The sequence below is a fragment of the Mustela nivalis genome, assembly GCF_964662115.1.
Source record: "Mustela nivalis genome assembly, chromosome: 1".
NCBI classification, from domain to species: domain Eukaryota; kingdom Metazoa; phylum Chordata; class Mammalia; order Carnivora; family Mustelidae; genus Mustela; species Mustela nivalis.
In genome coordinates, this window is record NC_139020.1 from 182,636,352 (window position 1) to 182,661,010 (window position 24,659).

Below are 24,659 nucleotides of genomic sequence, written 5' to 3' on the forward strand. Positions count from 1 at the left end.
ACCGCGGAGCACGCGCGGGAACAAATGAACAAACGAGGGGCCCGGGGCCCGGCGGGGGTGCGCACAGGCCCCACGGTCCCTCCATGAAGGGCATGGTCAAGGAACACACAAAGCCAGCTGAAGAACAGGACAAGGAGGAAAGCGCAATGCAGGAGGCGCAGGCTTCCCCATCTGCTTCCGGCTGCTGGGCTGGAAGGGCATGTGGTGGTTCTGTTTTGGGGAAACCAGTTGGTCTGAGAGCACATATTCCAAGTAGGTGCCAGAACGTGGTCTCCCCCCATGAGAACCAACATGCAGAGACCGCAGGGTCCCCACTCGCCCCCGAGAGGCCAGCGCCATTTTCCTGCAGGGTGGGAAGTTGCAAGTGCGAGGCCACAGAACACTCCAGAGACGCACAAGGGGGCTCCAAGGCAGCGGAAGGGCCTGTGGGGGCTGTGTGGGAACCAGACAGGAGGCAGGCCGGGGTGCCCAGGAATGGTTTTACAACAGCGGCCCATGTTTGCAGGGACTGTTTTGTTTTGTTTGCGTTGAGTTACAATTCTGCTGTCAAATTATTTGGTGTCTCTTATCCCCCTGTTAGTAGGAAGCTAGTGAAAACTAGCGTTTCTCAATGACCAGTGTGGCCGCTTGGATGCTCTGCTAAGGACCACACTGTGCATACTCGGGACAGCCCAGACTCGAGATGATAAGCCAAATTCCCAGTCACCTTTTCAGGGCTGACAGTGCAGACATGTTTAGGTCGCCTGTCCTCTGCCTCTAACTCTGGTGTCGCCCAGTCACACGACACCAAGCACACAGCACAGTGGGGATGGGGAGGGTTTGGTCTCGATCCTGTCCTCACAGGAATTCCTTCTCCACAAGCTCTCGGAGGCCAGGCCCATCCTGCTGTACCCGCATCTGGCCGTCATCTCAAGCAAGGCCGATGCACTGCAGCCCACACTGACCCCACAGAGCTAAGAGTGGCGGTCTGACTGGCGGTTGCCATAAAACCTACTAGGAGCCGCAATGAAACAAAGAGGGCCGTAAAATTCAGCATTGTGACTTCTCATCTAAAAAGGCTACTACACGCAACATCTCTATGCGGCTCAAAACTATTTGAAACACCGAGAATCTTTTACCTGCTACTAAAAAGTGGCTTTAGAGCCTCTTTCTCTCACACCATTTCATTGTTCAAGGTGAAATTTGTGTCAAAACCAGTGTGTCTGAGGCACAAGCAAGCAGACTCTCACGCAGTGTTGACTCTAAGTGGCCCAGGGACCCCGCTCTGCCACTCCCTGCCTCGCTCCTGCTCAAGCGCTCCTTCCTGTTACACCCACTTCTTGTCTCGAAATCCTTAAGCCTGTCATCAGCCGGCATCAGCCCATCAGAGCTGGACCCACTTTTCAATCAATCTACCAGCTGGAATTTCCGGAGAATGAGGCCATTCTCCTGTGAAAACCTCACCTGGGTCCTCACCAAGAGGCCTCAAGTCCCCTTGCTATCGAGTGGCCGAAAGAAAGACCCGTCAAATGCACACAGCCCACCAGTCAGTCATCGCCACAGCCCCGGGGACAGGTGGTGGCACTGCCTCGCACAGCTGTCCCCGCCAGCCACCACCCTGCCACGACACTACCCTCAATTGCCCCCCTCCAGGAGGCGACCACAGCTCTGCTCTCCCAGGAGAACGCCTGCTAGGTCATTCCGAAGCACACACTGTTGTGTCGCGACCCATCCAGACCCCAACACGGAGACGTGTACAGATGGTAAAAGCAATGTGAAAGCACGTTTGGCCAAGGAGGCATTTTCAGACACGGTGTTTGGAGTCTGGGGCACAGAGCACAGTAGAGAGCGGGCTGCAAGCGAGGCGCCACACACAGGGGTGTGGCGAAAGTAACTGCTACTGATCATAGTGAGAAGTCTCCCCAACAAGTGCTCTCCTCTAAACGTCACCCTCGCTCGCTTGCATTCCTGCATTCCATAACTGGAATCCTGTTTGCTCAGAGCTGCTGCCCGGAACGTGATGGGGGGGCGATGGTGGGCAGGCACATGGGTGTCCTCCAACATCCAGACGGACAAGGCTGGTGATCACGTGGCTAGACGCTGCATCAACTTGGCCATGCACTAGCACCTCACACAGGTAATGTCAATATGTTGGTGCAATGTAAATAAAGAGACCCAACCAGGACGATTGGAAGAAAGGAAAGGGTTTCATCCCGTTCAGGCTAAAGGCAGGAAGAGCCCGTGGAGAGGCGGAAAGGGGGTTTTCACCTTCCTGCATGTGCTTACCCTGACAGCCCATGCGTCCGCCAGACCCCGTGCAGCGCAGACAGTACGTTCCCACTAGCGGTGCTGGAACCAGCCTGTATGACAGACAACAGACGAAGCCATTACCTTATGAAATTCCCCAGCTCATCCTCAGGGGGCAGCTCCCAACTGCCCTCTGCTCAGACAGTCTGAAACAGAGTGGGAGCTTCTCAGGAATCAGGACTCCTGGATCACACCAGACCAGAAGCCCTTCTACTCCCACCCACAGGTGAGCCCTGACGGACAGGAAGCTGCTCTCCTAGGTTCTCGCATCAAACTCGACGCAGAGCTCGCCTAGGTAATTCACCAGCTGCTGTCTCACGGGACAAAGACTGAAAGCAGAGTGACCGTGTGGAGAACAGGCACTGATCAGTCTATACGGTCCCAATTTGCCGAAGTAGCTAATCGACATATTTAATAAAGAGCACGACGTTCCATTTAAAACAGGAGCGATTCCCTCGGGTTTGGCCCTGTCCACCCACAGAATCCCACACTCACTGTCCCGCTTTTCCCTAAGGCTAGGACGTTTTCTTGTCTATGGTTGTGCCCCAGATGTTATGCACATGGCATTCCGTGACATCTTGGTCTAGCTTTTTCCATAACAATTTTTCTTTTTAATGAAAAATGTTTTTAAACTGTGACAACTGTCCTGATGGACCCAGTGAAGGCCAAACGTGGTGTGAGTTCGGTGCCTCTAGCCCACCCGCTGCACAGCAGGAAGCGCGGCAACTCTCTGAGCCTCCCGTCTGTCGGCCGTGAACACAGAGCAACCTGGAGCATGGCCTCACGGCCGAGGCCCTGCAGCAGCCCTGCCGGCTTACACGACGCCAGTGAGCATGATTTCGGGAAGGCGGGGTGCCACGCGGATGCCGCTCACAAGGACGACGGCAGCACCCCTCACCAACGGCCGTGTCCGGCTGGGCGCAGTCGGCTCACACCGCAGCAGGCTCACACCGCAGCCGGCTCACACCGCAGCAGGCTCACACCGCAGTCGGCTCACTCCGCAGCAGGCTCACACTGCAGTCGGCTCACACCGCAGTCGGCTCACACCGCAGTCACGGGCTCGCGATGCACATGAGCCCTGCGGGGAGCACGGACAAGCTGTGTCCGTGTGATCTAAGTGTTAGATTGACACTTACCTTAGCCAACATGATTCTTGTTTTTGCCACATCCAGAGGCGTGGTGACCGCAGCTGCAAATCCACCTGCACACAGAAGAAGACCAGACATGTAAAGGAGGGATTGTTTACCGTATTACACAGTCTTTTATTTTTTCATTCCTCCTAAGTCTGCTGAGATCACTCCCTTATCATTACATCCACTGGCCTGACTCAAGGAGAGGGCGGGCGCACATGTGCGAAACCCACACGCCCTGTGGCTCTCACAGTGATGGTGAAAGAGATGACAGGATAATGCTTTACACACTCAAGTGGGGGAAAAGGCCCCATAATTCATCTTGCTCTTTTGTGGAGCAACAGGCCTGTGTGTGTGCACGTGGCTGTGCGTCTGTGTTCAGACACACACTGTCCGTAGGAGAGGCTCACTGCTCCCGGAGACTCTCAGAGGCCCGTGGCTTCCAGGGACACTGTTTTTGACCCAGACTCCAAAATGCTGCTCTTTTTTCTGCTCTGAGATAAAATGGGCACACAGAAATATGCATACTGCTGCAGGGACTTTCAGTATTAACAGCTAAATTCTTTTAAAAGGGCAAAGTTTTCTGTCTTTGCAGGCTTCAGAGAATAGGCCAGGCCGAGTAATGACATTTCCAGGCCCCCCTCTGCATCCTGATTCCACAGGCACTTTGCCCACAGCTTCCTTCCCACCTTCTCTTCCACCGAATACCATGACTGCCAAACTGATATTTAGAAAATCCACACATTGTAATATCCATACCTATGGACAGAGGAATTTGAGGACCTTTTTTTTTTTTTTTTTTTTTTTTTAAATAGAAACCACAGTATATGTTGTCGACATTTTATTTAGTGTGATACAAAGATGTATTTTAAACCCCAAGAGGCCCTGAGGAGATAGAAATAATAAACCCAAAAGGGCTTTCTCAAGACTCGGCTTCCGTGAGCTGGGCTGCAGTTTCACAGGGGGCTGAACACAACACTTGTACGAAGGATGCTCCAGAAATAGCACGTCTCCCCCTGAAGTTTGTGGTGTGTGAAGGTCATCTGCTCTCTGCCAACTACCTTTCTAAACGTGTTGCTGAAATAAGATCCTCACGCTGAACTCTGGCAGCAGGCAAGAGTGACTTTTGAAAGATGTACCCATTTAGCGCTTTTATGTCCCATTTCTGGTGACTCACAAAGGACACACCCCTTAGGGCTACAGATTATCAATTACATGAGCGCCCTTTGCTTTAGCCACTTTTGTCCTAAGAAAATGTGAAACATTTTCCTCCAGATTCAAAAGCTGCCTGAAATTTAGGTACTTACTCAACTTTAGGCAATGAATCTGTACTATCCCACCCCAAATCTGATAGTGTTCGGCTTTGTGTCCTTCACTAGCTGCAAGGATTTGCAGGGCCCAGCCAGAAGAACTCTGGAAGAGTCAGAAAGATCAAGCCTTAAATCCCATACTTAAATACAGTACTTATTCTCTAGGTAAAGCACCCTACGAGACACGTACTTCTGTAACTGCTACCCCATGCAACCGGTGGGGGAAACTGAGCCTCAGTGAGGTTACAGAACTCACAGACGGTTTTAGCGCAGAGCTGAGACGTGAACTTCCCTGACTCCAGACCATTAGCACATGGTCATTGAGGCCTCAGGTTTTTTCATCTGTAAAAAGCAGGTAAAAGTATGACACAGGCACTAAGTAAGTCTGTGTCTAGGCTCTTTCCTGCAAGAGATAAAGTGTGATTTTCCTTCATGGCTCTAGCCCAGTGCACAAAGCAGACACTCAAAAATGCTTGCCAGGAGCCCAGGACAAGCACCTGTAGTTTTTACAAACCCGTGGTTTTAACTTGTCCTCTAAAAGAGAGGAGAAAGGGGAAGCTCGGAGTGGATATTTGGGCTTACTGTGTACCCGGCAGGTGGGACTGTACCAAGCACCATGGTATCCTGTGTGCTTATGGCACACGAGAATTACGGCATCTTGTGTGCATAGGATTATTCCATGTGGCAGACAACTTGCTCAGGGCCCACAGTATGGAACTGCGACTCAACATCACAAGCATCTTAGCTCCAAAAGTAGTGCTCCTTGACCACGTGATAACTAGTATGTGATAAGACATAAAATGTGCCTGATTGTTAAAACTCAGAAGTGCATACACCATTATCCTATTTGAAAATGTTCACAAGCTGGGGGGTCTTGGTGGATCAGTTGATTAAGTGTCTACTTTCTGCTCAGGTCATGATCTCAGAATCCTGGGATCAAGCGGGGAGCCTGCTTCTGCCTCTCCCTCTGCCCCTCCCCCCAACTTCTCTCTCTCAAATAAAAACCTTTAAGAAAAAAGGAAAAGAAAATGCTCATAAACTTTCCTAAACCAACTCTGAAGACTTAAAAGTTGGTGAAGACATCACTGGTCTCCTGATTACTCAGGCTTTCCTCACTTACCTACGTTGAAAAGTATGTGTCTTCTCATAAACATGGGTACAGTGCACCCGACGTGTCTTGGTCCCTAGCAATAGTGCACCTGTCCCTTACTGTGGCTGCCTGCCAATGTGCTCTTACAGACTGCCGCTTCTTATGAGCAATATGAAGAAAAGTCCAAGAGAAAAACAAATGCACTTAAATAGGACCCAATTTTACTATGACAGTAGCTGCATTTTATGAAAGTTATCAATAAATCAATTTTAATGTCTTCAAATGTCAAGAACTGCTTTACTACCCAGCCCTCACCATGCTTTTTATGAGGCTGCAAAGAAGGGCCTATGAAGATCATGTAATATGGGTTACAGTGGGGAGGGGGCTGGGGACCTGCAGTGATTTTTTTTACTTAAGGAAACTGTAAACTCCTGGTAATAAATACGAGGAACATGCTAACATATTAGACAGGATATAATTATTCGGTGCAGCAACTGTAGGCTGCCTATGTGCTTGCGTGGCGTCACACCTGAAGCAATTTTCTACGGGTTCCATAGATGGAGGCTCTCACGGAATGTCAGGCCAAGTGCTTTCAGAGACCAGGTTCAGGGGAAACTGGGAGCTTACAATAAAATGACATATCACATGTCCTTAGGGAACAAATGCAGGTTCGTGACCACCCCAGACAAAGGGGCCACCTTCCTCCAACAAGTCTGGAGCTGTCGCGCCCCAGCATGTGCCTCGGGGGCGTACCAGTGGACAGACACACGGGGCTGCAACAACAGGGTTTTTGTGTGTGTTTCAAGGTTGTGCCAGGCCTTCTCATTTGCTACCCAGATAAATCCTTCACCCTATTCTGAATTTTTTTTTCTCCTTTTTATAAAACAAAAAAATACAAAAAAAACCAAAAACTCATTTTTTGAGTGTGAGGGCGCATGTGCCCAAGTGCGGACGGTGGTGGGGAGCAGGAGAGGGAGAAAATCTTTAAGCAGACTCCCCACAGAGCACGGAGCCTGATGAGGGGCTCTATCTCATGACTCATGAGATCATGACCTGAGTTGAAACCAAGAGTCGGATGTTTAACCGACCGAGCCACCCAGGCGCCCCATATTCTGGAATTTCAAGCCATGAAAATTATCTTTTTCTGTCCCTCCCACTCTGTCTTTCAGTCCTGTTCTCTCTTAGAAAATGTAAGCAGATGTTAATTATGAGAAACTGACCAAAGAACACCAGAATATTCTGCACATATCACTATAGTAGCAAATGTCATAATTACTTAGGTTGAATTGTAGATTTATATTTAAAAATTAGCTTGTAGTGAGAAAGTTGGCAAAGTCGTTTCCCCCCCCCTTGTTTAACCTCTGACCAGAAGCCAAGGGAATTTCTGAGCATGACAAGCCATCAACACCTCCAATCTCAGGGGACATTTTTGGATATTTGTGCCAAGTAGTTTATAAAACAAGCATGGGCACAGAAAAGTGCCAAAGATAGCACAGAAAATGGTTCATCCATGATGATTTAACTATTTTAAAACTGGAAAAGTGCACAAGGATGAACAATCTAATTTCTGATATGAGGGCGAGTCTTGTCACTGCCTTTGTGGCTAAGTGAGGCTGGAGAAGCCGTGCGGAGGGGGGAGGCCCTGACAGGCCTGGGAGGGCGGCCGGGGGCAGGAGCCGTTCCTCCACGGGGTGGAAGGCGCAGCGGCACCACAGACTGCCACCGGCTACCACTTATTCACAAGTTGGGGATATTTTTAAATGATAATTTAAAGGTTTCAGAATAGTTTTAAATCAACGAAGGTTTTCAAATCGTAACTGTATGCCTCATGATCAACATACCAACTGAAAGGGATATAAACAAAAATATACTTGTTTTCTCGCATGCTAAATACACATGGATCTACATGCAATGGATTTTCACAGACGCTGACGAACTGCTTCACTGACCAGAACCTCAACTGAAGAAATATGGTAGCGCGCACGGAGGCGTTTCTAACTTTCCATGCTACCGGAGATCATTATGTGCAGGCACTCTATCAATAGGTTACTCTCTCTGTGCAACTGTGAATAGGAATCAGTGTGATGACAGCTTTTCATTTTCTGGGCACTGGTTGTTACTGCAGCAGAAATCATACCTCTCATCGAGCAGTTTGATGTCACGGAGTAAAAGGTTGAATACACACCCCACCTCACTGATGCCCGCCGTGGTCCCCGCTCCGGCAGGGAGGGGCGCGTCTATGTTACAGGTAAGGAAACCAGTGCTCAGGAAGGCCCCCAAGTCTCATTCCTTAGCTGGGGGCACAGCCAAAATGGGACAACTCTGTGAGTCCAGCAGGCAGGCCCCCACCGGGTCCGTAGCTCTGGGCCAGCCCCTGCCCGCGCCACCCTGCAGCCGCCAGCGGTCCCTGGAGCAAGCGCATGCCGGCTGCACACCCCGGACCAGCCCCCTGGAGCCTACCGCACAGTGGATGGCCGGTGGAAGTCTCTCTTCCCCTGCTTCTAATCTAAGTGCTTATTTACAAAGCATTATTCAGAAAAAGACATTGTAGCGAATGCACATTTCCTTCATAGAAACAATGCTTGTAAGCAAATCTTTGAATTAGCTACACTTCAGCAAGGGACCAGAGAATAAATACTTCTTGCTTCATTCCCAGGGAAGTTTTATGGTATTGGTAAATTTAAAGTGCCCTTCCTTATCCAGAGTGACTAAATTTCCATAATGCTCACTTTGTCCCCTGGAGGGAGTTAAAAAAAAAAAAAAATCAAACATTTAAGGACTGGGGAGTAAAGACTCTTGACCTCTGGAAAGTGAATCAAGACCACCTACTCGCTGAACACAGTTAATAACAAAGTGTCATGTGGAAACAATTACTCATCATAATCAGTCTGAGCTGGCTTCATGTCTAGAGGCAAGATGCTTTTCGATTATCAATTCTACAAGTCAAATGGGTCCAATTATTAATAAAGAATCCTATAAAATACATGTTTTCTGTTTTCTTCATCACTACAGCCAAAAAAACCAATCCAACAACCATGAGACAAACTGGAAAAGAATTATTTTCTAATAAAGTTGACATCCTAAAACTGCCTATTTACTGGTGGCTACACATCAAAATTAGCAGTTCATGGCAAATCTCCATTTCAATTTATTTCAACTATAATTCTAACTTACCTTTATTTGCAACTGCAAAATGCACTTCTCTCTTTGACTGCTAAAACTAGCACTTACCTAACTTTTTAAAGCACCTGAGTTCTTTTTACAACCTCACTGGAAACTGCACACGACTTAGTGATGAGTAACACAGTATTGCATATTGTCATTTTGCTCTTGGTTCAATGTCTAGAAAATGCCCAGATGCTTCAATCTCCACATTTTCTCCCCAGACCCTGTTTAGCCGTTGGTAAGGCTGCTGAGCAGCCTCGCTCTCCGGACAGCAGTTAATCGGCGGTGCTGTCAAACGCGTCACACAAACTGTGAATCATTGCCTTCTACAAAAATCACTGAAACCCCCAAAGCAGGGCTCCAGGCAGACAGCTGCACAGCAAGCCCCGCACCCACAGCAGGTCTCTGCCCACAGAGGGCTTTACAAATCATCTTTAAGATAATCCAAGCGCCTGAGTGAAGGCTTTAATAAAGATAAAAAGAAAAAGAAAAATTTGTCAAAAACAAATTGGTTGTCTTTCAAACAGACACCTTTTAAGCATTCGCGGCGTCTCCCCCATAAGACACACTCTCGTCTCAAACAACTAGTGGAACTCTCTTCATCTAAACAATCTGGAATTTCTAAAGAATGTTGTTTTTGCATAGTTAATATTTTCACATTTTTCTCCCCCCTTTGGTCTTTCCCAGTATAATATAATCCTTTGCACCTGCAAAAGCTCCACAGACCGCTGACTGCCAACAATCCACCACATGATCCTGCCTCCAGGACCACAGGGCCTGCATTTAAGGAGAAAGAAAAATACAAGTTATTAAATATTTGAATTTATCGGAACCTCCTGTGGGTTAGCTCTGGGGATGGGAACTTAAGTGAGAAGCTATTTTGGTGACATTCCTCACTGATGACATAAGTGATTTTCCCAAGGACTTGACTGCATTCTAAAATAAGTCAAAGAAACAAGAGTGACAGCTATATTCAAGGGCTCGAAGGAAACAATTTTCAGGAAATACGTAGGATATACACACACTTGTGCCTACGTGTACAAATTAAGATACAACTCTAAGACAATGTAACATTTTAAATATTTCCCATATATTTCTGAACATATAAGTAACCCAATTCACAAGTTAGTCCAAAGCAGTGTCGGCCACATTCCTCAGTCCTTTTTTTTTTTTTAATATTTACCCATATTACACATATTTGAAAGTTGCAGATTCTATTACATAAGTCTGGGTTTAAAATTTGTCAAAACACTTTTTTGCCCTGTTTACAACATAAGTTGAGGATTATATAAATAGATACCCATCAAGTTGCAAACTGAGCAAAAAGATGGCAGAGACATGATGCCTTGCTCACCAAGAGCAAATGAACCAGCAGAAGACAAGACGCAGTGACACCAGATGGTGAACCGAGCTCTGAGTCAGGCAGTGGTCTAGTCTCTAAACACGTGTTATAATACCCAATCCTCACTACAACCCTAAAAGTTGGGCCCTGTTATTACTATTACCCACCATTTACCCAGGCTTTCTGACAGCAGAGCTCGCCCTCCAGTTTTTTTTTTGTTTTGTTTTATTGAGGTGTAAGTATGTGTCCAACTGTGTCCAATGAGCTATGCATATTTAAAGTACGCAGCTTGTTAAGTCTGGACACAGACTTAACCCATCCGTCAGCCCAAGCATCCTTCTCTGTCCTTCCTCTTTCCTGCCCTTCCTCATCGCACCCTAACTCATCTGATCTGTCGCTCGAGTTTGATTTTTCCAGAATTATATGTAAAGGCAAGTGGACATTTTATTTTTAAACCTGGGTTCTTTCCTTCAGAATTCTCCTAAGATTCCATGTCGCCATCTATACTGATACTTCATCCCTGTTTAACAGCCAAGCAGTACTCCATTGTACGGAGAGATCATCATGTGTTTAGGTCTCTGCCTATTGAAACGCATTTGGGAATTTCTCCAGTTGCTGGCTATGACCAAAAAAGCTATTACGACCATCTACATGTATGTCTTTATAGGGACACATGCCTTCATTTCTCTGGGGGAAATCCCTAGGAGTGAAACAGCTGGATCTCATGGTAAGAACATGTTTAACTTGTTAAGAAACTACAAAAGCATTTTCCAAATTGGTTCTACCATTTCACATTCTGACCAGTTCCAGTTTCTCCACATCCTTCCCAATAGTATTATTGGGATTTTAAAATTTTAACCATTCTAACAGGTGTGTAGTAATATGTCACTGCAGTTTTTTTAAAAAGATTTTATTTATTTGATAAACAGAGATCACAAGTAGGCAGAGAGGCAGGCAGAGAGAACGGGGTAAGCAGGCTCCCTGCTGAGCAGAGAGCCCAATGTGGGGCTTGATCCCAGGACCCCGGAATCATGGCCTGAGCTGAAGGCAGAGGCTTCAACCCACTGAGCCACCCAGGCGCCCTGATGTCACTGAGGTTTTAATTCATGTTTTCTTAAAGACTGATGTTGACCTTCTTTTAATGTACATTTATGCCATCCCTGTATCTTCTTTTTTTTTTTTAAATTAGGGTTCACACCCAGAGTGGAGCCCAATGTGGGCCTTGACCCTGAGGGTCAAAACCTGAGCTCAGATCAAGAGTCAGATGCTTAACCAACCAGGTGCTGCTCCCTAGATGGCCTTTAGTCAAGTGTCCATTCAAATGTTTTGAACAATTTTTTAATTTTTTTCAGTTACTGAGTTTGAGAGTTCTTTATATATTCTGGATACAAGTCATTCGCAAATATTTTCTCCTAAACCATGCCTTCTCATTCTCTTAACTGTGTCTATAAACGGACAGAAATATTTTATTTTGATGAAGTTCAAATTATCCTTTTATGGATCTCACTTTGGTGACTCATCTAAGAAATCTTTGTCTAACTCAGGCCTTAATGCACCTGTGTTTCCTTCTAGAAATGTTTGGTTTTTAGGTTTTACATTTAGATCTACCACTCATTATGAGACTGGCCTTTCCGCATTTTATAACTTGGCTCCTTTGTCATGAATTAATGAACTGTATAACTTCTAAACTCTCCTTTCTGTTCCACTGATCTATGTGTCTGTTTTAATGCCAATACCCTCTTGTTTTAATTACTACAGCTTTGTAATTTAGTCTGAAATCAGAGAACAACTTTTTTTTAAGTCCGACAACTAACTAAGCAAATCAGACATATCACAATGTGTGTTCTCTAAGGTCTCCCAATACCTCCTTCCACCTAACTGATGAGAATGATTACTCAAAAAGTATATTTATTAAATTCACTAGACTAAGAGTGCCGCTGCCAAATAGATTTTTGTGAACATCTCAGGAATGGAGAGATGCTAAAAAAAAATTACACATAGCCTTCTGAAGACAGTCTTCTTCTTCTTTTTTTTTTTTTAAATATTTTATTTATTTCTCAGAGAGAGAGAGAGAGAGAGCGAGCACATGCAGACAGAGTGGCTGGAAAAGACAGAGAGAGAAGCAGGCTCCCTGCTGAGCAAGGAGCCCGATGTGGGACACAATCCCAGGATGCTGGGATCAAGACCTGAGCTGAAAGCAGCCGCTTAACCAACTGAGCCATCCAGGCGTCCCAAGACAGTCTTACTATGAGTGTCATACTATGGTATCCTTTCAGTGAACGCTTAAATGTTTGCAAACATCTCTGTGCTTTTGCAGAAAGCATCACTGTCTGCGTAGCTTATACAAGCACTGGTGGCAGCATAAGAAACCAAACAGGAGACCATCATCTTTTTACTTTTGAGATGGAAAAATGTATATTCTATCGGGCTATACAGCCAGTTCTATAACACCATTACTCACTTCAGTGACTTTTTAGAAAAGGAATGTGAAGCCTCAACTGGACTTTCAGTAATCACTGAAGGCCATCTTCCGTTAATCTATGGATATCTTTGAGCGCTCCGTAGAGCGGAGGTTTACTTGAAACAAACTTAAATACTAATGACTATGCTCAGTTTATAAGCAATAATAGAGAACAACTAACATGTCAATTACACATCATACAGGAGGGAAGAAAATCAAAGATGTTATGCAATTCATCAATTCAACATTTACTGAGTACCTACTGGGTATCAGGCACTTTTCTCTTTTCTTTTTCTTTTTTACTTTTTTTTAAGGTTTAAGTAGACTTTATTGTTACTGGAGGGCCCTACTGAGCAGGGCCTCATAAACCAATATACGTGGTCCCAGGATGTCACCATCGAGAAATGGAAAGGTCAGGATTGAGGAAGAGGTCACTGTAATTGAAGGACATGATCCGGCCAAGAATAAAGCGGACATGATCAGGAGAGGCCACGGGTGGTCAGGTCACAGGGTGAAGGACAGGACTGCTCCCTTCACTCCCGCTTCTTGTAGTTCTCCAGATGCGACAGAACCCAACCCAACGGCAGGAGGTAACACAGGAAGCAGACGGTGAGCCCAACAGTGACATCCATGGTCCCGAGCTTCTCCCATGGTGGCTTGGAATGCATCTGGGCATGCTGCACTTGGAGCCTCCGGGTAAGACCCGTCAGGCCCCTCAGCAGCTGCACCACAGGCAAAGACAGAGCTGCATGGAATGACCTCAGGCACTTTTTTCAAGGGGAAAAAGAACAGCTGTCCCTAGGTCTAGTATTTGACAGGGGTACAGAGTGGGCAGAAAAGGGTGTAACAGAGGGAGGGGAGGTGATGGAGAAGGTTTCACGTAAGTGCCTGCTCTAATCTAGGAGGGAAAAAAATTGGTTGGGGAGGGCACCTAATCAAAATGCTCAGATGGCCGAAGACACAGTTTAAAAACAGAATCTCCATAGACAAGCGTAACTTTCCACTATCAACCTGGCCAGAATAATTTCGTCTAAAAATATATATTTGGGGCGCCTGGGTGGCTCAGTGGGTTAAGCCGCTGCCTTCGGCTCAGGTCATGATCTCAGAGTCCTGGGATCGAGTCCCGCATCGGGCTCTGCTCAGCAGAGAGCCTGCTTTCCTCTCTCTCTCTGCCTGCCTCTCCATCTACTTGTGATTTCTCTCTGTCAAATAAATAAATAAAATCTTTTAAAATATATATATATAAAGAGATCATTTCATATTTGGAAAGAAATCTCTAGAGCCAAAAGGTTTGGAATCAAGTGAGAAACTTCAGGAGCAAACACAGCATCAGAGAACGTAACAGCAAGCACAATAAACACTTCTCTATAACCTATGTGGATTCTAGGCACTAAACAATGCACACACATTAACTCACGCAACCCCACCTACAATCTTCTGAGTACGTGCCGTTTTACCTTCATTTTATAGTCGGGAAGTTAAGGCTCAGAGAAGTTAAGCAACGTGCCGAGTTGTAACGGGCAGGTAGCAGAACTGAAACGTGTCTGAGACAACCTGGTACGAAGTATACAAACACAAGGACTTGGATCTACAGGTTACAGTTGTGGCACAGCAAAGAGAGCAGCATTTATAAGACACCTTACTTCCACATACACACCAGAATTTCTTCTGGATGATAGTAAGATATTCAAGTGAACAAACAAACTGGGCCACTGCCCCAAAACCACCTGCTTTAAATAACAGGAGTGTAATTTTTTTTTTTTTAAACAAGGAATTATCTAAATAGAAAAACTGGAAAGTTAAGAAGCCAAGCTTATAAAAAAAAAAAAAAAGATTATTTACAAATTATTTCACTTGGGAGCTACTTTAAAATTCCTTAAACACCACCGTGGATAACAGTAAGAACCTAATTGGTAAAAAGTACTGTATGTGAATTATGAAAGTACTGTGAAATGACGATTTGCTTATATGTGTGTAGGGACCAGAGGACTGAGATCAACTGAAAAAAAAAAATGGTTGGAAAGACAGGAAAGGTTACTCACAGAAAGAGTAAATGTTATTGTTCGTGACTTTTCAATAATCTAAGAGTAGTATTTTTTTAAGATAAATTCAGCAAAATGGAAAAAAAATATAGTGCAGGCAACAGTATGAGTGATTACTAGTATTAATTATCACTTGCTGAGTACCTAGCATGTTCCAGGCAGTATGTTAAAGATTTTACATTTCCCATTTAATTTCAGAAAATGTGTATTATCCACAAAGAAAGGAGTGGGGGCAGTGCTAAACAATGTTAAGTGACTTGTCTAAGCTCACAGAGATAGTAGGTGGGCAAGCTGAAGCTGGTTGGTGCCCCCCCCCCGCCACAAAGCCACGGGTCTTGTAGACAGAATAATATATGAGCAACGTTGTAAGAATTCCTCGTTACTGTACACAGCTTGACTTCAGTAAGCTACATTACAATATATAAGTGATTAAAGAAAATATTTGGATGTCCGTAAAAGTTGTTTAAATCATGTGGGTTTGTAGTGAACAATATTTTTAAGGACCTACCTGAACACCAAAACATCTTAAATTGTTATAATTTCTCAATCTAAGTAAGTATTTCCGCTTCTGCTCGAACTATGGTTTCTGCGCAGGCAGAGGCAGAGGACTAGGGAGTGTGGGGACAAGGGACAGAAAACGCGAACGTGAAGAACCACAGTGCTGGGAGCCTGAACTCTGCTGACGGAGACTGTGCACCAAAGTAAGTAAGAATAAAAAAAGGCGGATCTCTATACCTCACCTAGTATTGATTTATTTGCCCCAGTTCCTTTCTTTTTCAGATAAAAAATGAAAATTTCAGATGAATCCCTACATACTTGCTAATATCTCAGGTCAATGAGAAATTTCAAGTAGAAGTAATCAGACAGGCAGATATGTTCCTAATTCTGCTTCTGCATCTTCTTGTCTTTTGATTAGGAATGTCAGTAATCGACAACATTCACAGTAAAGCTGAAAGATTCTAGACGTGAACAAAAGCAAACCATCTACTATGCTCACCATCTTATCCTCACAGCTGCCTGGGGTCTGGTGCACAGCTTACTTTCTACAACTTTTCTTAAGTTACCATACCATAGCTTGATTAGAAAATATTTCTAAGAGCCTCACAGAAAAGTCACAGAAATAACAGAGCTTCCATATACCCTTCATCCAGCTTCCCCTAATGTTGACATCTTATGTGACCATAGTACCAAGATCAGTACAGCAGACTAAAATAGAAAATATTACTAAAATAAGCCCGATAGGATTTCATCATTTATACTGTCTAAAGGTACCCAATTTTTAACAACGGCTTTTTTAAAATTAACATTATTTCTATCATTCAGTAGGATATTATAGGGAATCCAGAATACCTAGTGGTATCACTACAAAACAGTATCTTCATTTCCCATCAGTCCTCACTCAGTGCTCAAGGCCGACTGAAGAAGAACAGCATGATGTAATCTGGTTCCCGCCCCCCCCCCCACCCCATACTTAACCCCCAGGATAATAGCCACTAGGCCTGAGGATCCATTCAAAGGATAGAAAGCAAACACTAGGCCCAATACTATGAAATGGCTGCAAATCCACGCTTGGGTCAGGTGTTTTCTATTAAAGTATAGCATGAAGACAAGGCTTTGTTTTTCACTTCAAAAGATCCACCCAAATGTACAGTATTGTCCTCTGAATGAGTAACAAATTGAAAATAAGTGTTTTGGCTTTAGTGTAGGAAAACTCAGTTTGGGACTTCAGCTGTTGTATTCAAAAGTAGTTATGCTGCTTCCAATTTTGCAAGATTATGAAACTTTACCAAATGCTTTCTGTGGTACAAGGACAGGAATGTGAACAGAATCATCTGCTTGATTCCAAATTGATAATAGGAGACGGTAATTTACTTAACACATGAGAAGAGATAATCCTCTGTGTAGGCCTTAGTGCTGTCAATCCACCACCGGAACTTTCTAACGCAGGAGAGACACTCAACTGCTCTCCAGACAGTAGTTGACGGAGCTGCTGTGTAGTTTTTGCACATGCACTTGAAAAAACGAAGCACCGGCTGCTTAAAGTGTTGTTTTTCAATTAAATGAATTATCTCTCTGTGCAGTACTCATATACTAACATGTCTTAAAGAGAGATTTCCAAAGCGAAGTTTTGAACCAAAAAAATGGACAGAACGAAGACCTCAGTTAAGCTTTCCCTTTTGCCAGACCATGGCTCTAGTGATATCAGCAAGTGGCTAAGAGGCTAGAATGGGTTTCTCCGACAGAACTAGTTTTCATAACGGCAGGTGGCTTTCCCTACCTGACAATCAGCGATCATTTACATACACAGGCTAATGGTAGTTATAACGGCAGCTGGATTGAAAGCATTCTGAGATGTGTCAAAAGCACCAACTTTGTGTGGGTTGATATGTTGTGTGTCTAAGCTGTGGTTGGTTGAGATATTAAGGTACTTGCCTTCTTGATGAGTCAGGTGGTGAAGATATTAAGGATTTATAAGAAAGGGGCGCCAGGGTGGCTCAGTCAGTCACACATCTTCCTGCAGCTCAGGTCATGATCTCAGGACCCTGGGACTGAACCCCACGTTGGGCTCCGTGCCCAGCAGGAGTCTTCTTCTCCCTTTTCCTCTGCCCCTCCCCCAGCCTGTGCACACTCTCTCTCGCTTTCTCGCTCTCAAATATATAAACTCTTTAAGAATTTGTTAAAAAAAAAGGGGGGGGGCATCTGGGTGGCCTGGTTGTTAAGCATCTGCCTTGGGCTCAGGTCATGATCCCAGGGTCCTGGGATCGAGCCCCACATCAGGCTCCCTGCTCAGTGGGGAGCCCGCTTCTCCCTCTCCAGCTCCCCCTGCTTGTCTTCCCTCTCTCTGTCTCTCTCTATCAGAAAAATAAATAAAGTCTTTAAAAAAAAAAAAGAATTTGTAAGAAAGTCTTTAATAAATGTGCTGATAGTTAAAGGGAAAGAAATTTCATTTATTATTTTCGAAAGATTTATTTATTAAAGGAGAGAGAGACAAGAGCATGGCAGGAGGGGGAGAGGGAAAGAGAGAATCTCAAGCAGACACCAAGCTGGTGCAGAGCCTAACGTGGGGCTGGATCTCACAATCCTGAGGTCACGACCCTAGCCAAAACCTACAGTAGGACCAAGTGATTGAACCATCTAGGCGCCCCTCATTTATGATTCTTGATCAAAAGCAAGATGGGCTCAAATGCGAAGTTGTTTAGTAATATTTAGAATTTATAGCTAAAAAGTATTATTTTGGGGGTAATATGGCTAAATTTTACTAGAGGAATTTTTATTCTGATTGGGCATTCTTTGAGCTTTCTGGATCTGTGGTTGGATGCCTTTTATTAGCTTTGGTTAGGGACAAAAAGTCCCGTTTTGTTAACATATCTAAATGTATCACTAACAGTTAAAATAAAACAAATTACTGCAACTCATGCTCATGATATAGACTAGGGGTCAACAAAAAAAGGTAAAAGGTATGCTTATTTTTTTTTTTAAAGATTTTATTTATTTATTTGTCAGAGAGAGAGAGAGAGAGAGCAAGAGAGAGCACAGGCAGACAGAGAGGCAGGCAGAGTCAGAGGGAGAAGCAGGCACTCTGCGGAGCAAGGAGCCCGATGTGGGACTCGATCCCAGGATGCTGGGATCATGACCTGAGCCAAAGGCAGCTGCTTAACCAACTGAGCCACCCAGGCGTCCCGGTATGCTTATTTTTAATAATTCTGCTGGCCAAGGCATATTTGGTTGGCTATATTTAAGTACAGAATAACTGTTTTAAAAAATTTTTATGGTTAAAATGAAAGAATTGAAGGACTGCACTGATAAGCGCCATTTATCTGGGAACAAATCCCCTGGCAAGCCTCTATCCTTACCACCACCAGAAAAATATAAATCACAATGAGTCACTGCTTTCATTAACTTTCAAAAGTTGTCTCATCTCAGAACTAATTCTCTAGGATAGGGAGCTCACCACCTTCATCTCCAGAATCCCAGAGGGCCATGCACAATTCCTTATACAAAGAAGGTAGGCAAGTATTTGGTACCCGCTGAGTACCTACAATGGTAAGCAGTGTCTGATAACTTCACCGCGTATAAGGAAGAGGGGAAGATGAGAACTGGGCAAACATAACTCCAAATTCTCATTCTTGGCTCAGCAGAAAACAATTTAAACCAGGAATGGCAAGTAGGTTGTACCTCCATAACTCAAAGTGAGGTGGACAGGCTTTCTGGCAAGTACTAAGTGGTTCCAAGGTTCTGTTTAGGTTCAGTGGGATGGAGGCTCTGATCAACCAAGGACGTCTGCCGAGACGGAGCGGCTGGAGCAGCGGCCACGCCAGCCCAGGGCAGCGTCAACCCAGACAGACTAAACAAGCACCAAAAATGCTCACAAATAACCAGAAAGCAAGTCTTTAAAAAAAAAAAAAAAAAAAAAAAAAACAAAGCTAACTCCTTTTTTCCCATTTTTCAGAGGAGGTTACATGTGAATCTAGAGATGGGTGCTTTGAAGTCAAATACTGCCAAAGTCTTCTATCTCGAAAGGAACTGGAATCATTATAGGCATTTTTTAAAGTGCTTCTGAATATATATATCTATGTCTGATAATCTGATTACACTAAAGTCTGGCCAACTTCCCTCTTTTCTCACACTGTCTCAGCCAAAAAAAGTCAATATGACTCATCACGGTCATCTTCTATCTGATCCTATTTATCTCACAAACTTGCCTAGGTAGGAGATAAATGTAATAAAAGCAAGAAAACAAAAGAGGAATCCTGGTATGCTTTTTATTGTTTTTGACAGAGGGTCCTGACCCCTCCCCTCTAAGCCGTGGCACTGGTGAGGCAGGGTTAAACCTGACCTTCAGTAACAGAACCTGCATGGAATGTGCTGGGCCTTGTCATCACTGCAGCTTCTCAACTGCAGGTACCAAGGATGATGGGCACCCGAGTGCACAAGCTGAACGAGGGTTGGGGGAGGAACCCAGAGCTCCAGAAGCCACACCCTTTCCGCCACCCTCTCAGGACCCTGGCTACAGAGGACACTTGGCCTCCTTAAGTTTTCCATGATGTCTCCTTAACGAAGTTTTCCATGATGTCACTACCTGCCTTGGACAAACTACACAAAACAAGAACTTTCTAAACATTTTGCTTAAGACTGAATCCCACTTCAAAGGAGAAGGAATGTTTTATTTCCCAGCTCCCCTAGTATGAAATCTCTCTCCCTCTACCTCAGTAAGTTTAGAAACAAGAAGATGTCACTGATTACTTTACAAACTGAATCAAATAACACTGTAACATCCTAATATTTCTTTTTGCACAAAGTGTCCCATATCTTCCAGGATGCAAATTAAGAACTCAAATGCTCATATAGTTTTGAACTGTTCAAAGATGTCTGTTTCACTGCATAACTTTGCTAAAATCCTTATCACCTTAGACTCCAAGTCGACTAGTGACCTGTACAGAAGAGAATTACTTTGCTCTTATTTTCAGGTGTTTTGTTCCCTTAAATATGCATTTTCTTCCCTTAAATATGTGTTAATATTTCATTTAGGGTACAAGCTTAGTGCAGCAAAAATCACATACATACACACTTTCACGCTTCTCATTCCCTTCTCCGTCTTCAGGATGCCTTTCTTAGGAATCTCTGTTCTGACCAAACATGTCTGTGCAGACACCAGAAATCAGTGTACACAGAGACAATGAGCACTGAGCCTCCACTACACTATTACACAGACTGCTGAACAGCATGGGAGAATTTTGTAGTGGGTAGGGGTGGTGATGGACATTTTAACTATTATCAAATTAAGAATCGAAAACAATAAACAAGTTACTTACTCTTCAACTTGAATAAAAACTGCTTTATAAAGTACTTTTAAAAATATTTGCCTAAAAATACAAAGTACACATGAAAAATCTAAGTCAGTGCTTTATACATTGTACTACGACTGAGAGAATAATCCACTGGCCTCTGATTTCTAAAAGTGAAATATGTGTGCTATGACTGAAAGAATAATCCACTGGCCTCTGATTTCAAAGTTATGATTTCATCTTAAAAAATCATCCACACGGTGTCATCGTCTTCCATAACCAAGATGATTTTTTTCATTTTGCTTCAACAGCTGCATCTGAACTCAAAGCCCGCATTTCTCCTGGTTACTGCTGGGCAACTACTTAGACCTGCCAGCATTCTTAACAATCCTCTAGAGTGCATTGCACGCTTCTGTTCAATATTCAGATGATACAAAAACTGTACCACTCTTACAGGGAATTTTATCGTTTCCTTCCAAAATATGCCTATTGCCTCCCTAAAGTTCAGTAAGAGTAAACCCGCATGTTATAGCTGTGAACATCCTTCTAAAAGAAACTAATTATAAATCACCCAGTTAATGTATACGGTTATCCAAATTTGCACTGAACTTGAAAAAGAAGGCATGCTAACCTTCAAACAATTAGTGAATTGTTATAAACACCTGCTGAGTAAAAGATAGACCAGTAAAACATAGAAACGTAAATATGAATGACCAGAAGACAAAGTGCCTCCCCCAGTGAGCAAGGAGCCACAAGAAATGAAACACAGACACGTGGGACAACGTGGTCTGGCCGCACGCACCACGGGTTCCCCGTGCTCACCCTCGGTGGGTCACAGAGCTGACTCCCGGAGCGAATGCTATGCAATCCCTGCCCAAGGACAGAGCCACAGACGCTGGGAGAGTCAGTCTTAAAAATACGGCAGCCAGTGTTTTTAAGCTTTACGCTATCAAGTTAATGAATCAACACAACTTGCAGAAATGCCTAAATAAGCAGATCCGATGTAACAGGACCTCAACTTTTTACCAGCCATTGAGCTCACGAAACAGCAAACACGTTACTGAGGACATCATGTGTTATGTGCACGGCTACATGTAAAATGGCTCAGAGCATCAACTCAGCATTCAGACTGCCTGGGTTCAAAACCCTGGCTGTCTCCTCTAGTACTGAAAACACCTGTGGCCTTGGGCAAGATGCTCCAACTCTTCCTCAGTTTCCACACCTACAAAATGTAGACAGTAACAGCACCTGTCTCAGAACCATCATGAAGATGAAGAGGAAATAATCCGTGGGAAGTGGTCAGCATGGCACCCGGCATCCTGTAACTCTTAGCAGTTCAGTCCTATGGTTGCTTTTATTACTAGAGTTACAATCACTAACAATGTTACATGGTGAAAGGGTGCTGGACAGGCAGCCAAGACTCGGACGGCCAGATGAAAGACAACCTCTCCAAACCCCCTCTTTGTTCAGTGGGGGTGACCCCAGGGCCTCCCACCCTGGGTTGTGCATGATGTGGGTGAGACGGCTGGCGGATGGGATCCGCTCAGCACCAGCGGGGGTCTTTTCTAAGGCTTCAGGTGATACAAGGGCACAACTAAAGACACTGTTAAAATGCCAGGGAGGGAATAAACAGGTGCTATAATTACTCAGGAGGGACGGAGAGAAGAGACCTTCGAAGACGGGTGGAAAGGGCATGTTCCTCTGCAGTGACACGTGGTCTAAGGCCTCGGGAAGGAGGAGCTGGCCATGAGCTAGAATGAAAGTGAACAAGAAAAGGCATTTTCATCACTCCTCTTCACCTCTCTATTCCCAGACCCTAGAAAATGCCCGGCACGCAGCAGGCACACGACTGAGTAGTGCTCAGTGGGACAGTGTTAGAGGGAATGAATCCCGATTATTCCTGGCAGAGGGCACAACTGATGTGAGGGTCCTGGTAAGGCAAGCACCACCCTCGCGTGTCCGCAGAGAACCAAAGGGAGGCAGCAGGGCTATGCGAGGAGGTGGTATGGGCTGAAGCGCACTGGGTGCGCGGTAGGGGATAAGATGGGAGAGAGAGAGGGGGCCAGGGGACAGAGGACTGTATCAGCCACAGTTTAAATGCTAGGTCTTTTTCTTTTTTCAAACAGATGCCGCCAAAGGGTTTTGCAGGCAGTGGTACTATCTGATTGATTTCATTAAAAGAGTACTCTGGCTGCTGTCAAGAGAGGATATTTTAGGGAAGAAAGAATAGAAGCAGGGAGACCTTGTGAGCAGCCAAAGCCAATGTGCCAACTGACACAGGAGGTGCGTCAGAGGCTTCTATGCCAGCAGCGGACTTGCATACAGGCTGGGTCATGCTGAGGGGCAAAGGAGAACCGTGGAGTAACCGTAGCTTTCTACTTTAGCAAGCAACAGATACCTGCGCTAGTTACGGAGACAGCGACCACAAGGAAGGAACAGGCTGGGGAGAAGGAGAATAAAAGCCAAGAGTTCTGTCCGAACTGGATGGCCTGAGACACCTTGAGCAAGAATGTCAACTAGGAAGCTGGTTGCACGAGGCTGTGACTTGGAGGAGGTGGTCTGTGACAGAGCCATAAATGTGCAAGTCACCTGCAGGAAGACAGTATCCAAAGCCAAGGGGACAAGATGAAATAATAGGTGATGGGTCTTTGTCAGGTAAAAACAATGTAATTGATCATGCTTCTCTTCTGGTTGGGCTGCCAGAAAGTTCAAACACAACATAATTTTCAGAGGGAAATTATCGTCTTATTAGAGATTCTGGATATGATAATCTACCCCTTTTACTTTTCTTTTTCTTTATGGTGTCTAGTCTTCTTTTGTGCAAACTCTCAGTCTACGTACTGTGAGAAAGGAGAACCAGAAGAAATGAGGCAGTACAGTGACGTGACTGGGGGAGTCAGGGAGACTGGCTCCCATATTATCTTGAGAAGTCTCCAATTACAGACCCAAGACCTTAACGTTATCTGGCACTCTGTGCCTCTCTCAAAGACTCCAAGCTCCTCAAAAGCATGAACCCTCTTACTCATCCTTGCATTGCTGTGAAGGGACCAACGTCCAGCTCAGGAGTATGCAGGCACTTCATGGGGTGTTCCCAACGTCTGTCACAGATCTGTAAATGCAGGGGCTGAGGCCTTGTTCCAGTCCTCAAAAGCTGAGGTCTAAATTGTTTTAAAGATAGCACAGTGTGCAATTAAACACCAATAAGCAATGCACACAAATGTGAGGTAAGATAGGGTAAAGCTTCAGGGCCTGGATCGGAAGACTTCAAGGAAGGAAAAAAAACCAAACCCAAAACTGCACTGGCTTTGGAAGACGCACAGTGTTTGCCCATGTGGAAGCACACCTCAGAAATCAGCCAAGGAACAGAGGCAGTGAGAAACCCATTCTGGCTGGAGGAAAAGAATTTTGAAAAAGTATGGAGAGGGGGAAGGGAGCTGGAAAAAACAGTGAAGGATGCAGTGTGGACATGCCCCTTCAGGAAGTTATACATTTCCGAGATCTTCAAAGAGATGTTTACGGAAGAGCACACAAATTCAATGTGTAGAATGGATAGGAAAGTAGAGAAACTGTCAGGACTTAGTCTAGGCTCAAGTTAATAAGAATCTGATAAAAAGGAGGCCACAGGTTCCAAAAAGTCAGAGTCCACCAAAACTTGGTGAGTGGTGTGATATGTACAGAGAGAAAGAGATCATGAGATGATTATTCAGGACTTGAGACCCACTGGGTCAGATTAGTAGTGTAATTAACAGAAACAGTGGCAGCAGGAGGAAGCAATTTCAGAAAAAGATAATACCTTTAATGGTAGGCAGAGTAAGTTTCAGAGGACAGTGGCCATTCTCTGTATCCAGGTTCCCCCTTCCCCTTGTAGCATAATGTGTACGCAACCTGCTCAAGCTTTTTTGGAGAAAAATCGTCCGAAGTAGCATTCTCACATAAACATAACAGAGAAGTTCTTCCACATGCTACAATCTATGGCTGCAAAAGCCAACTTGAATGGATAAAATCATAAACAAAAATAAAAGAGGTGGTCACAATGGTCTACTTCTA

At 44.7% G+C, this 24,659-nt stretch overlaps 1 protein-coding gene across 4 annotated transcripts in view; it reads right to left on the reverse strand.

Moving 5' to 3' along the window:
• Positions 1–24,659, reverse strand: part of SLC25A26 (solute carrier family 25 member 26) — a 133,516-nt gene that overhangs the window by 8,931 nt on the left and 99,926 nt on the right. For 2 of the 4 annotated variants that reach the window (XM_082726909.1, XM_082726908.1), the window contains 3 exons: positions 9,689–9,758; positions 3,423–3,487; positions 2,266–2,339 (listed from right to left, as the gene is read on the reverse strand). In XM_082726909.1, the coding sequence (XP_082583035.1) occupies positions 2,266–2,339; positions 3,423–3,487; positions 9,689–9,758 (209 nt within the window). The remainder of the gene's footprint in view (positions 1–2,265; positions 2,340–3,422; positions 3,488–9,688; positions 9,759–24,659) is intronic. The other 2 variants (XM_082726907.1, XM_082726906.1) reach the window with 1 other exon arrangement.